We start from the raw sequence: 13,838 nt of genomic DNA, 5'->3' as shown, positions 1-13,838 counted from the left end.
CGCCCAAACCCTCTCCTACTGACGCATGGCCTTCGCTGAAAACTGCACAGTACTGACTACGATTCGAAATTGCGCAACACCGTTTGCCGCTTAAGAAACCGCTGGCCATAATCGCGCATCTTGGCCCGCACACCCGATCGACTAAGGCTTCATTGTCGCAGGGCCGAAATGGGGCTCCAAGGGAAATAGGTACGAAGTTACATCGTTCAGCTCAGAGAACCTGCTCTATGAAGCTATTGTGGTATGAAGACGTGCTGGGTGGTGAGGGACGATACAACTGCGTCGCCGTCAAGGCGAGAGGTGGAGAGCTACTGTGGAAACGGGGTGGTTGGAGCTGGAGGGAATGGTTTAGAGGGGGCTTTGGGGGGTCTCCGGGACCTTGGTTGGAGCGACAATCGTGTCATGGCGTAGGGGATGATGAATGGTGATTACAACGGGTTGAAGTGTTCTACCTTAAGCGGTGATAGAGCATGACGGCTTCGGGGAGGTGACCTCGTCGTTGAGGATGGTGATCGTGGGTAGGTCGCAAGGGGCTCGGGCGCGGGGGGGGCGGGGTTGGAAATGATGGTCGGCGGCGAGCGACAAGTGTGAGGTGTGGAGCATGAAGAGGAGGGAGCTGTTGTCGTCTGATATGTATGTCAGTTGAAAGTCGTTCACACCGTCGCCTCGCCATCAGACTCCAAAGGTTCTCACCTAATCAGAGCTGGCGGTTCACACCGCTCCATCCACTAAACAACTCGCTTACGTTCAACCGTCGCTAAACTCTGACACTGGGGCTAGGTCACCTGCCGTCGCTGCCGGGGCTGGGAGGGGGAGGGTAGGGAGTGGGAGGACGAGGGGGCCAGGGCTTGGACATGTTGATGGTGGTCCTGTTCGGTACGTCGGAAAGAAAGAGTGAACCGGAGTGAGTCGCAACGGTCTAATCAGTGGAGCTGGGTTGAGTGAAAGAGACAGGACAATGTCGAGCTCGACAGTCCTTTATACCGCCCCCTGCCAGGAGTCCCGGGGCACATGTTACGAGGTGCGGAGTCACAACAGGCATCAACAGGTGCGAGATTCTGGCACATGTGTGAGTCGGGACGAGAGGGGGTTGTGTTGGGAACCAGATGGCTGAGCTGTTACTGCGGATGTCCGAGGTAGCGTGGCATGTGTGGCCCGTCTCACCAGACCCGGCTCGGCGAGGAGCCACACGCCGTTCTCCTTCAAGTCCGACGCAGCTCTCGGATGAGGCAGCCACGAGTTAATGTATCTAAACAGAACTCAGGTGCATTATGTTACAACATGTGGTGATACGGCAAGGTGTCTACTTCTTCGCTTTCTTGTTTCCGAACATCTTGGCCTGGAGAGCGGCAAACGCATCATCGTCGAGGTCGTCGAGCTCAGCATGGGTGTTCTTAGCCTTCTGCTGCTTCTTGCCGCCGAACATCTTCGCCCGGAGCGCCTCAAAGTCGGCATCGGCGAGCGGGTCCTCGTCCGCCTGCTTCTTGCCCTTGCCCTTCTTGCCCTTCTTCGCCTTGGTGGAGGACGTCGAGTACTCGATCTCGATCTCCTCTTCGTATGACTCGAAAGACGCGTACTTGGCCTCGAGCGCCGAGAAAACGTTGGCACGGCCGACCTGGCGCTTCTGGATGAGAGCAGCAAGCGACGACTGTCTGTCAGTTGTTGGCAAGCATTATCGAGCTCACCTCATCACCCCCTCCGGCAGCGTCGCGTTTCCGCTTGCCCTTCTTGCCGTCGCCGAAGAACTCGTCCCAGACGCCGAGCTCCTTGGCCTGCTTCTCCGCTGCCTCGGCCTCCTTCTCCTGCTTCGCCTTGCGCTTCGCGGCGGCCTTCCCGTCCTTTGACGACGCACGCCACGCCTTCGTCTCCTTGATCGCGCCGTCGGCAATCTGCCCGTTCAGCAGCTTCACGAAGCGCTTCTCATCAGAGTGCGTCGAGTGCGGGATGCGCTCCATGATCTTGGCGAGGTCGCCTTGCGTCGCGGTGTAGGCGTCGACGAGGTCCTCGAGCTCCTCGGCCGAGCCCTGGTACTTCTTCCGGTCGTCATCGAGGATCTTGCGGTCCACGCCGTCGAACAGGTCTGCGAAGTAGTCGTCCCAGGACACCTCGTCAAACTTGATCTCGTCGGTACGCCCCGTCGAGTCGTACCTGATGTCAGCTGCGCGCCTTTTGGCAGCTCATTTGCAATCATGGACGGCTCACCTCTTCCTCCTCTTCTCATCACTAAGAACAGCCCAAGCAAATCCGACCTGCTGGAATTCATGCTTCAGGCGCTCAACCTCCTTAGGGCCCTTGCCCGCGTGCTTATCCGGATGGCAGCGCAGCGCCTTCAGACGGTACGCCTTCTTGAGCTGCTCGTGCGACGCACTCGGCTCAGCACCAAGAATGGAGTACAGGATGTTCTCCAGTGCGGCCTCCTCCGCCGAGAAGAAGGAAAGCAGCGGGTCGGCGGTGTCGTCCATGTTTGTGTGTGGTGTGGTGGCTGGTGGCAAAAGTCAAAGGAGCGGACATGACTTTCGCGACTGGACGCGTCGCGCTCAGGTTCTCTGGAGTCAGGTTAGGCACGCAAACGCTCTTGGCTTGTTAGGCGTGTGACTGATGACGCGTCGCAACTCGCGATTCATCTCACGCAGCCAATAGGCGCGCTCTCACCCACTCAGGAGCCGCGATCGAGACGTGGAGGTCGCACGTACGCGGCAGCGTGCAGCGTGCGACCCCGCTTCAGAGACATTGCACGCTTCGACTTTCTCTTTGTCCATCGAGCAATCGACAGAACAGCAAGATGGCTCGCCTCTCCCTCCTCCCCTTCTTCGCGGTCATCCTGACCCTCGCCTTCTTCCTGGTTCCCGTCCAGGCTGCCAAGGGCCCCATCATCACCAACAAGGTCTACTTCGACATTGAGCATGGTGGTAAGCCCATGGGCCGTGTCGTCATGGGCCTCTACGGCAAGTGAGTGTGAACAGGCGAGGCAGATTGGGAAGCAGCTTTGTCAATGCGTTGTAACACATCTTCCTATGCCGCACGTTGTGTGCCAAGGGCATAGGTGTTTAACGCCAGCAGTCTGCCCATGACCTGTTTTGCCAGCTCGCCAAGTGGTAATCTGTAGCTGACATCCAGGACGACCCCCAAGACTGCTGAGAACTTCCGTGCTCTCGCTACTGGCAAGAAGGCCGACGGCACTGACCTCGGCTTCGGCTACAAGGGCTCCAGCTTCCACCGTGTCATCAAGGACTTCATGTGAGTTTCGGAGCTATATTGTGTCTTCTCTCAGCTGACAGTCAGGATCCAGGGTGGTGACTTCACCTCTGGCGATGGCCGTGGCGGCAAGTCGATCTACGGCAACAAGTTCGCCGACGAGAACTTCAAGCTGAAGCACACCGGCCCCGGTGTTCTCTGTGAGTAGCTCGATCGGTTGCCCGGTGTTCGCTTCTAACCGCTCCCAGCGATGGCCAACGCCGGCAAGGACACGAACGGCTCCCAGTTCTTCATCTGCACTGTCAAGACCAGCTGGCTCGACGGCCGCCACGTTGTCTTCGGCCACGTCCTCGAGGGCATGGACATTGTTCACGCCATCGAGAACGTTAAGAAGGGCTCCGGCGACCGCCCCGTTGAGCCCGTCACCATCGCCGACTCTGGAGAGGTGAGTGTGCTTTCTGTTGACGGCAGGAGTCGCACTAACAGACCGCAGCTCGAGATCGAGCACGAGATTGACGACAATGGCAACCAGGTACCTCTTCGTGCTGAGCTGTAGGGTAGATTCTGACATATGCACATTCCCCCATCTCGCACGCAACTCTCGCTACTTTCTTTGATCTCCTTATCAATACCTGGAACATTTGGAACGGCACTTCACCATCTGTTATCTCGACGTTACTGGGTGACACCCTTGTATGCTGACCGTGCACGCTGCACTTCGCCCCTCCGCCCCTTCGGCCGCCTGATCGCCTATCGACCTGCGAATTGACCGTGTCCGGTCCGACCTACCCGATCTTCTTCTGGCACACGCAACACACATGATCTCCCAACGGCAACTCCCGCGGCAACCGGATCTTGACGGAAACCTGCATTCCGCACATCTCCGCACTGGACAACCGCAACATCCGCCGCGCCTAGCCTGACTACGAAGGCGATGTCGAGGTGGAGGCGATCAACGCGATCGACAAGGAGATTCTCGAGGGCACGCACGACACGCCCGTCGAGCTCGACTCGGAGGAGGACAAGGAGGACTACTCGACGCTCTCCAACCCCTGGAAGTACCTTGCCTTCCTTGTGCTGTTTGTCGTTGCCCCGGTCGGCGCATACGTGTACTTTTACCGTGGCGGACGCGAGAAGCTCCGCCGCAAGATCGAGAACTGGGGTCACTATGAGAAACTGCCGACGTCGCAGTGATCGGAGTCCTTGGTGAGACAGTGAGAAGGGGGTCTGGAAGCAGTGTGATAAGTGTAGCATTCACCCCCGAAACACTAGATGCATTCCTCTGCCGGCTGTCACGAGGACACTAGTGACGTGTCTACGTGTGTCACGAAGCAGGCGGTGCTGTCGACCGGAGAATGGCGACGGATGAATGGTGCGGCAGTGAAGCTGATAGTGACGGGATCAACGGCCGATATGTTGATCGCCGCAAGGTATTAGTAGTCCGTTCGCTGATGTCCGATATTGACTAGGCGCGTTGGGCGCTTTGGGCGCTTACACCCTGAGCGGCGAACGGTCTAGAACGGACTGGACAAGTGAGCCGCTGGCGTCACTATTGATGATGAATGGGCTGCTGACCACATCGTCGCGAAAAAAGATGTAACTAACGTTGCTGCGGACCATCGGCCAGCTCCGAGGCACGAGGACAAAGTTGTCCGTGAGCCGTCCGTTTGCAAGGGGAGGCAAGGGTCGGCACGGCGAGCACGGGGTGCAGCGGCGGGGCCGGCCAATGAAGCGGACGAATGTCGGGTGCGAGGCATGCGAGGCATGCGGATGGCGCGGGGCTGCGTGCGCTGTGGTTGGACGCTGACCAAGAAGCCGAGTAGCAGTTAAAAATACCACTAATCTAGCCGGATTAATCAGTCGACAACCTGATTACAAAGGCACCCCCTAGCCGATACAGCCCCGGGATACCCCTGACAGCCCGACGGCGTAGGAGCAGAGGGACACAGGGTCGCTGAGAAATCAAGAGACCGTCCTTCCCCCTCCCTCCGCTCCCTCTCCGTGAAAACATTGCACCACACGGCCAAGCCGCGGCGCCGCTCCCTCGCGCAAATAAATATTGGAACAAGCCCCATGCCGCTCCTCCCCTTCCCAAATCTTTCCGATCACTGACGCTGCACTCGTCTCGCCGCTCCACTTATAACCATAGCTCGGAACCGGGATCACTCACTCGACTCACACAACACTCCGTGACTCGTCTCACTCCTCCTCCGACGCCGCCGCGGACGCCGCTCGCCACTGATCACACCCCGCGCACACATTCCTGTTTCGTCACACCCATTCCGCAACAGCAACCAAGCTCCCGACTGTATCAACTAGTATCAAACCGCATAATGGAGAAGGGAGACGCGGTTGACCGCATGGAGAAGGGCGACCTCACAGACCGCATGTCGCGGCAGACGGGGGAGACGCTCATCGCCTCCTCCCCCGACAACTCGCCTAAGGAGAAGACCTCAGTTCTGAACGAGAAGGACGAGCACGATGCCTCTGCGCCCCCGCTCGTCGCGCCCGAGCCCGTCCCGGCGCCGAAGCGGACGCAGAGCGCCTGGTCCCGCCTGACGGGACGGACGTCGCCGCGCGATCTACGTCGGCGGCGAGAACCCGCACATCATTGGATCCATGGACCGCACGCTGAGCCACCAGCCGGCCGCCGCGAGTCTGTTCGGCGGTGTGTCCCCGGACTCGATCGATCACGAGGAGGGTCTCGTCCCCGTCCGATCGCGCGAGGAGGCGGAGCAGCGCGAGGACGAGCGCCAGAAGATTGCCTCCGACCCGTGGTCGGTCAAGTTTGAGCCCGGAGAGAAGATCAACCCGAAGGTGAGTCCATTGCAGTGCGTCGATCGCCGTCGCACATGCCCAAGCACGCGCAGACCCAGCAATGCATCACGCAAGCAAACCTGTCCACATGGGTCTAGCAGGTTTGCACGCTGCTCGGATCTACCGCGGTTGCAGGCCTGCATTACCCAGGAATGTTGGTGTGCCCTGGACGCCACAGCCGATCTAAGCGAGGGCTTGCACCGATCCGGACAAACGCCTCCTGAGCCCGCTCGCACTCCGGTGCGGCCGGTGCGGAGCCAGTTCCGCCCTCCCTGCTGTGCCAGTAATCCGCATCGGTCTGCTCGGGCGTAACGAGGGGCTCCACTGTTGTTGCTGTCGCTGCTGATGAACTCGCGCTGACGTTACAGAACTGGTCGCTCGGATTCAGGTGGTACCTGACGGTGCTTGGCTCGCTGCTCGTGCTCAACTCGACGTTCGCGTCCAGTGCCCCGTCGGGCATCATGGGCGACCTGATGCAGCAGTTCCACATCGGCACCGAGGTCGGCGTCCTGTGCATCTCCCTCTTTGTCGCTGGCTACTGCCTCGGACCGCTCCTGTGGGGTCCCCTTTCTGAAATCTACGGACGAAGGCCGATTGCTATTCTCTCGTTCATCTTCTATGTCGGTTTCCAGATCGGATGTGCCCTCGCCCCCAACACGGGCGCTATCCTCGTCTTCCGCTTCCTGTCCGGAACCTTTGCCGCGGCCCCGCTGACCAACTCGGGTGCCCTTCTTGCTGGTGAGTACAAACCCCAGAACGCAGATCCCACGGGTTACTAACTTGCACAGATATCTGGGACTCGGACTACCGTGGCACGGCGATGGCTCTGTTCGGTCTCGCGCCGTTCGCGGGCCCATCGCTCGGCCCGATCATCTCTGGCTTCATCTCTGTCGGCGGCGCATCGTGGCGCTGGGTGTTCTGGGTCACGACGATTTTCGCCGGCACGTGTCTCGTGCTGATCACCTTCACGATGCCCGAGACGTACGCGCCCGTGATTCTGAAGAAGAAAGCCCAGCGCCTGCGCAAGGAAACGGGCGACGAGAGGTGGTACGCGCCGATCGAGCGGCACAAGACCTCGTTCAAGCAGCGCATGAACGACATCATCCTGAAGCCGTTCATCATGCTGTTCCTCGAGCCGATGCTGCTCGCCATCACCATCTACATGTCCTTCGTGTACGGTGTTGTGTACTTGCTCTTCGAAGCCTTCCCCTTCGTCTTTGTCAAGAACCACGGCTTCAACGCGGGCGAGAACGGCCTCGCGTTCCTCGGCTTCTTCACTGGCGGCGTCATCTGCTGCATCGGCTACGTCACAATGATGGAGCCGCGCTACCAGAAACAGTGCAAGCGGGTCGCGCCGCTGATGCCGGCGCCGGAGCTGCGCCTGCAGCTCTGCGTGATCGCGTCCTGGTCCCTCGTCATTGCCATGTTCTGGTTCGGCTGGACGTCCTACGCGTCGATCCACTGGATCTCGCCCGTGATTGCGGGCGGCCTGCTCGGCGTGGGTGTGCTCGGCCTCTACACGTCCCTCTTCAACTACATCGTCGACGTGTACCTGTGGGCGGCCGCCAGCGCCCTGGCAGCGAGCACGGTGGTGCGCTCGTCGTTTGGAGCAGGCTTCCCCCTCTTCGCCACCCAGATGTACGAGAAACTCGGCACGCAGTGGGCGTCCTCCCTCCTCGGCTTCATTGCGCTCGCCATGACGCCCGTGCCCCTCCTGCTCATCAAGTTTGGCCCGAGGCTGCGCGCAAAGTCCAAGTTTTCGCCGAATATCGAGACGGCCTAAGCCACGGCCGAGCACGCCGAGCGAAGCGAGACGGAGAAGCGGGCGTGGCATCGTAGCGACGCGTAGTGGAGGCGGTCGAGGTCGAGGCACCGAGGTCCCCGACCGTCCCGCAACCTAGCCTCTGGTGAAGCAGAGCCAGCAGGCTCATATCATAGAGTGCATCGCGCACATCATCTCCCATCATCTTTATAGAGGTATATCCACATAATCGGCATTGCAAATATGCAACATTAATCACATGGACTCATCTGTTGAGCACGTGCCGAGCGGGCGGAGTATAGTTGCAGCAGATGAGAGGACGGAGCAATGCCACTCCGCTCAGTGGGATCGAGCAGGTCGAGGCGGAGACCAGACCGAGGGCGGAAACGACGCCGTCGCGGCTGACCAAGTCGTAGATGTCGGCGGAGACAAAGAACTCATGTGGCCGGAGATCAGGCTGTGACTGAGATGACTGAGATGACTGGGATGACGGGGATGACGGGGGTGGCGGCGGTGATTAGACCGGAGTGGCTGTGAGATGGCAGAGTTGGACCAGCATCAGTCGGCGAAGGCATGGGTGGGTGATGCGTGATGCGTGATGCGTGACGAGTGACGAGTCCGACGACCAAGCGGCGTCCGCAGATATTTGCCCAGCCACCACTAGCCCAAGCGCGCCAAGCGGTGGCAAGCGGTGACAAGTCCGCCGAGTCCGGAGCCCAACTCCGAGATCCGAGCCGATCAGCCGAGTAGTGCGCGCGTGACGCTAGGAAGCGATCGAGGCGTCGGTCCCACTGTACCGCATCCGTCCTCTGATGGCGTCCACAACAGTCCAGCGGCCGGCAGTAGTGGGCGGGCACCTCCGTGATCTGATGAGCGGTAGGACGTGCCCGGGCTCAAGCCAGCCTGTGATAGCTGCGGTCCTGTCAGTCCAAGTCCGTGATTCCGTGAGTAAAGGATCGGAGGGGTCTGTCTCTGACCAGCTGACATCTGACACTCACTACCGATCGAACCTCACGTTCAACCGCAAGGGGCTGATGATCCGCGGATTCTGAGATGACAGGATGGACCGTGCGGAGCGTGCGGAGCGGCACAAGGCGAACTGTGCGAACTGTTGCGAACTGTGCGCTGTGCGCTTGTGTTCCGCTCAACGCTCCTAGACTAGCTCAAGCTCTGCACGCTCTGCATGCTCTGCATTCGTTGCAGCGCAATCTCGTGCGCGTGCGCGTGCGCGTGTGCAAAGGGCAATTTAAGGCGTCGCGTTCCAGCATTTGCGTCTTGCAACGCAGGCTCTCGATATTGCTCATGCCTCTGTCCCGTATCTCAGGACACGTCCCGAACTTTGTTCACGGTCTCGACTCACATGCCTACATGCGCCTAGAGGAAAAGGTTTAGTGGGCCAGGATCACCAGAAGCATTACAGTGCTTTTGGTCCGGATCTGAAACGCGACTCCAGTGGGCAGAACAGGGTTAGTGTATAGTGCAGAGACCCAAGAAACGCATGCTGCCGAAATGAGTAATTCATGCTTGCGTGTTAACGTCTGTCTGTTCAAACGGGCAACGCGGGTTGAGTGGTTTCGTGGGATGTGCAGATCTCGACAGACCCTGCCTGGCGTTGGGCGGCGCTGCCCGATGCGCGAGCTCGAGACGTGATTTCGACAGGCGAGGTCCTCTCTGCAAGCCTGCAAGTCTGCACGTCCTCAAAGTCCAGCTCATGGACGAGGCTCGGTACGGCGCGTACCTCCATACGTGCGTACTTTGCGTACTGCAGATAAGAAGAGCACGACCCATGGAGCGCGGTGAAACTGGGGCACCGTCTGTGCCCGCTCAGCTTTCACTGCAGATGCTCGTGCGCTAGTTGTCACTCCCATCTCATTGCATCAACTGTAAGGACAGCACTTGCTCGGTCGATGCATACTGGTGCAGTCACTGCGCTCTCACGCTACGGAGACTAGATCGACTGGAGGCGGTACCACACACAGCCCCAAACACGATCAACACGAGCCGGGATGGGATTACGGAAGTACGCGTAACTAGTGCGGGTCTAGAGTCTAATCAACCGCGCGTCTACGCGCCTGCCCTTGGCGGGTTAGTGCACTTTGCCTCATCCCGTGCGACCCACCACTCACCCATCCCACCATCCTTATGAACCCCGGCATCTTGTTCGTTTCCTTCTTTCCATCTTCTTTCCTACTCATCACTCATCATCTCTCTCCCGAAAAAAAAAAAACAAAAAACCCACGTCGCTCTGCTTCTGTCTGTGCACGCTGCATCGACGCGATCTCGACTGTCACTCAAAGGGTACTGCGTGCCTTCTTCCTTCTTTTCGCCCCTTACCAAAACCATTGTTTACATTGTTTCTTTCAACTATCACCAAACACACTCCCACGCTTATCACACCAACACACGCCCTCCCCCTTCCTTCTCGCACACACACACTCACACACTCCACACTCACCTGAACACACTCCCTGCATACGCTACTTGCGACAGGGCTCCGAGCTCTCACGCGCTCTTCCGAGCTCGCGACCTCGATCGTCATCTTGTCCGCTCGCCACTCCACTGCACAGGAACTAAACTTTGTTTTCCTCCCACGACTCTACTCCAGTCACACAACCAGTCACATCGAGACTACTCCCCACCACTACGGCTCGGCTTCAACCCAGTCCCTCGTCATTCCCCGCTGAACCCACCTCAGCACCGATCAACATAAACACCGCATCCCGACTGTACCTCTCGCACCCAGCGCCAACACGAGGTCGCCTCTGGCCTCTACTTGAATCTGTTTCTTCTCCATCTCTAAGCAGCGCTCGACCACCGTCGCTATGGATGCCCACCTCGACAACGTGGTCGACACCCTTGTCGGTGGCGGCGACGTTTCTTTGTCCTCGCGCGACATTCTCAAGTGGTCTGAGGGCGTCTCGGTGCATGCCCCCGACCTCAGCGCCATTCGCGAGCAAACAGAGCGCAGCCTCGACATGCGCGAGCTCAACTCGGCACTCGACGAGATTGGTCAAGAACTGCCGCGCAGCACCAGCATGAGCAGCGCGCACAGCAACTCGCAAGTGTCTGACTCCTTGGCACTCCTGGCACTCGCCAGCCTGGACAAGCACTACTCTGAAGCGCACGCCCCCACGCTCGACGCATTGGAGGGTCGCGGGCCAACCCCCTCTTCTGCGGCTGTCAACAAACCTGGCTCTTCCGCAGCTGGTAGCGCGGACCGGTCCAGCTTTCGTGACAGCCTGCGCGACAGCGTCCGCGACCGTGTCCGTGACAGCGTCCGTGACGGTCTCCGCGATGGCCTCCGCGACGGCCTGAGGCACAGTATGCGCCAGAGCCTGCGCGAAAGCCTTCTCCACTCTCGTCGGAACAGTGGCGACTCAAACATTGTTGATGAGCAGCTGCGATCCTCGCCGGCGCAAGCTCTCCGGACAAGCTCCAACGGCCGGAGCAGCACCAGCGGCCTCGGTGCGTCGTCGTTCTCGACGCCGCCCAACACATACCGCGCGCACCCGAGCTACCGCGAGCGGCTGGAGAAGGAGGTTCCCCTGTCGCTCCGCAAGTCGCCCGCGGTCCTGGCGCGCCTCAGCGCCCAGGACTCACCCGCGCTGCGACACGCTCGCCGCGGATCATCGCCCTTCCTGCCGCCCTGTGCGCCCGATGCTTCGATGCTCGATGCGACGTTCCACCCTCCAGAGATCGGCGATCGTACCTATGATGTCCTGGAGACCGCGGTGACTACCAACATGAACCGCAGGAAAGGGTCGGGTCTCGAGAACCTGAAGGCCCTCGTGGCCGAGTCTGCAGCGCGCTTGAGCCCGAGCACAAGCCCCATCGCAACCTCTTTCCCATCGAGCAACCGCAAATTTGACCTTCGCGAACGCTCTGCCGCGACCATGGACAAGTCGACTTTCATCCGCCGTGTCCGCGAGGACTCCGAGTCGCCGCTGAAGGAGACGTCACTCCTCGACACCAAGAGCTTTGCTCTGACCCCGCCGCAAGAGCGACGCGATGCGCTCGCGCCTCTTCCGTCCGCCAGGGCTACTCGCTACACCACGCCCTCTGCTCCTCGCTTCCAGCAGCCGGACCAGACGGACCGCACCGTGGACCTCGGCCGCCTCGTGAACCGGCAGCAGGAGGCGTCGCGCCTTCCGGGCAATGATAGCATCATGGGCTCCGACCTCGCCGACCTCTCGATTGACAGCCAAGAGGAAATGGTGCCCGCCAGCCTGCGACCGAGGCCTCTGCCGCCGAGCAGCTCGATGCGTAACCTCACCCAGCAGCTCGACTCGCGCACAATCACGGAGCAGCTGCGCGAGCGCGAGCAGCAGCGGGAGCTTGCTCGGGCGCGCAGCCTCGCGAACCTGACCAGGGCGTCGTCGATGCGCTCGCTCGATGCTCGTTCTCCTCGTGTCGAGCGCACGGCGAACGCCGAGGTTCCCATCAGCAAGCGCAGGGAGCAGCCATCTGCAGTCCCAACTCCCGGTCGCCGCATGTCGACCATGGCGCCGTCTAACGGACAGCGCGCCAGTGCGGCGTCGCGCGGCCCGCTCGGCTTCCCGCGCAGCACTGTGCCTCGCGACCTTGCCCTGGGCACTGGTCCTTCGCGCATGTCGGCGCCGGCGACCTCATTCACCAAGCGCACGCTGCCTCCGAGCGAGAGCGCGCGTCGTCTGTCCGCCCTCCCGAGCAGCTCCAGCTCTCGCCGACTGTCCACCGCTCCGTCGTCATCGACGCTCTCTCGCAGATTGTCTGCTGTCCCGACGTCTTCCGTGCCGGACACTCCTCGTCGGCAGTCGACTCTGACGCGGCGCCAGAGCATGCTGCCTCCGCGTAACGAGCGAGCTCAGGCGGCTAACGAGCGCTCCCAGCCTTCTCGCACGTCGACGGTCTCGCGCACCGAGAGCATGCAGAGCATGCGCCGGCAGTCGACTCTGATGACGCGCACCAACTCGTGGAACTCGCAGGGCGAGCCCGAACCCCGCGGCGGACGCAAGTCGATCCTGCCGGAGCGTAGCGAGAGGCGTCAGTCTGTACTGCCTCGCTCGGGGAGCGCGCAGTCGCAGGAGCGCGAGAGCGGCCACCGCCTGCGCCCCAGCTCGAGCGCGGTCATCGGGGAGCGCAAGAGCGCTGGTATTCCGCGCACGACGACGAGCCGCAACTTGGCCACGTCTCCGGTCAAGCGGGCTTCGGCTCCCCCTACCTCTACGGCTCGAGAGGCACTCGGCGCTCGTCGCTCGCTCGCGCCGGCGCCCACTGCCGGCCCGACACCGAGTACCAAGCGCCACAGCATGCTCCCGTCCACGCGGTCGACGACGACGCTGCGCAAGTTTGCCGAGACCCCGGCATCCAAGGTCCCCGAGCGTCGCGAGCGCGAGCAGCCGCAGAACGCCCGCACGCGCAGCGACACGACCTCTGCCGTCTCAGCCGCTCCCTCGACCGTGCCGTCGCTGTGCAGCGCGCCGACAATCGACAGCCGCAGCTCCAAGCTGTCTGCGCCGTCGAGCGAAGCCGATGTCGAGTGGTTGCCCCCTCTCCCTGAGGCGTCGTTCGAGTGCAAACCCGCCGTGACCTTGACGCAGCCGACGCCGGCCAAGTCGGTCCTGCGCCCGAAGACGGAGACCACTAGTCGCATCGCCCGCCGCGAGAGCCGCCCTAACCTCGCCTCGGACCTGGGCGCCACTCGTGGCATCCCTCGTTCCCAGTCGCGCGAGTCGCAGCAGTCTGGCTCTGGCTCTGAGCGTGACGCCCAGAGGCAGCGAAACACTCTCGCCGTCAGCGGCAACAGCAGGGTCAGCGGAGCCAGCGGGAGCAGCGCCGAGCGCCGCGTCTCGTGGAACGAGAGCCTGCGCGCGCCCATCCGCTCGGGCCACGTCGAGGAGATGCGCACTAAGTATGGGCACCGCACGGCGTCTGGCCGCTCGGTCGGCGCCGAGGTTGCCGTGGACGAGATGGGCCGCGCCGTCTCGGGGCGCGTGCAGGCGAGCACGGTCGGGTCGCTGCGGCGATTCCGCTAAGCAATGGGTGTAGGAGAATAGTAGAAGTAGAGAAAGAAGAAGACGCTGCT

The 13,838-nt window shown here is 61.1% G+C and overlaps 4 protein-coding genes across 4 annotated transcripts; 3 read left to right on the top strand and 1 right to left on the bottom strand.

Moving 5' to 3' along the window:
* Positions 1-1,303: 1,303 nt before the first annotated feature.
* On the bottom strand, positions 1,304-2,462 carry A1Q1_08165 (uncharacterized protein; the record flags this gene model as incomplete). The annotated part of the gene is made up of 3 exons (XM_014326312.1): positions 1,304-1,624; positions 1,686-2,148; positions 2,203-2,462. 3 exons carry the CDS (start codon positions 2,460-2,462, stop codon positions 1,304-1,306), a joined length of 1,044 nt encoding a protein of 347 aa, XP_014181787.1.
* A 320-nt stretch (positions 2,463-2,782) lies between these two features.
* Positions 2,783-4,389, top strand: A1Q1_08164 (cyclophilin; the record flags this gene model as incomplete). The annotated part of the gene is made up of 6 exons (XM_014326311.1): positions 2,783-2,949; positions 3,118-3,237; positions 3,283-3,395; positions 3,444-3,640; positions 3,689-3,727; positions 4,114-4,389. The coding sequence occupies 6 exons, from the start codon at positions 2,783-2,785 to the stop codon at positions 4,387-4,389; spliced, it is 912 nt and encodes a 303-aa protein (XP_014181786.1).
* Positions 4,390-5,528: 1,139 nt separating this feature from the next.
* On the top strand, positions 5,529-7,795 carry A1Q1_08163 (polyamine transport-related protein; the record flags this gene model as incomplete). The annotated part of the gene is made up of 4 exons (XM_014326310.1): positions 5,529-5,711; positions 5,839-6,012; positions 6,381-6,750; positions 6,801-7,795. The coding sequence occupies 4 exons, from the start codon at positions 5,529-5,531 to the stop codon at positions 7,793-7,795; spliced, it is 1,722 nt and encodes a 573-aa protein (XP_014181785.1).
* Positions 7,796-10,596: 2,801 nt separating this feature from the next.
* A1Q1_08162 (uncharacterized protein) lies at positions 10,597-13,788 on the top strand (the record flags this gene model as incomplete). Its single annotated transcript, XM_014326309.1, has 1 exon — positions 10,597-13,788. One exon carries the CDS (start codon positions 10,597-10,599, stop codon positions 13,786-13,788), a length of 3,192 nt encoding a protein of 1,063 aa, XP_014181784.1.
* Between the last annotated feature and the right edge of the window lie 50 nt (positions 13,789-13,838).

The sequence above is a fragment of the Trichosporon asahii genome, assembly GCF_000293215.1.
Source record: "Trichosporon asahii var. asahii CBS 2479 unplaced genomic scaffold scaffold00018, whole genome shotgun sequence".
Lineage (NCBI taxonomy): Eukaryota > Fungi > Basidiomycota > Tremellomycetes > Trichosporonales > Trichosporonaceae > Trichosporon > Trichosporon asahii.
Note: the sequence above shows the minus strand (reverse complement) of the source record. Positions and strands in the feature narration are given on the sequence as shown.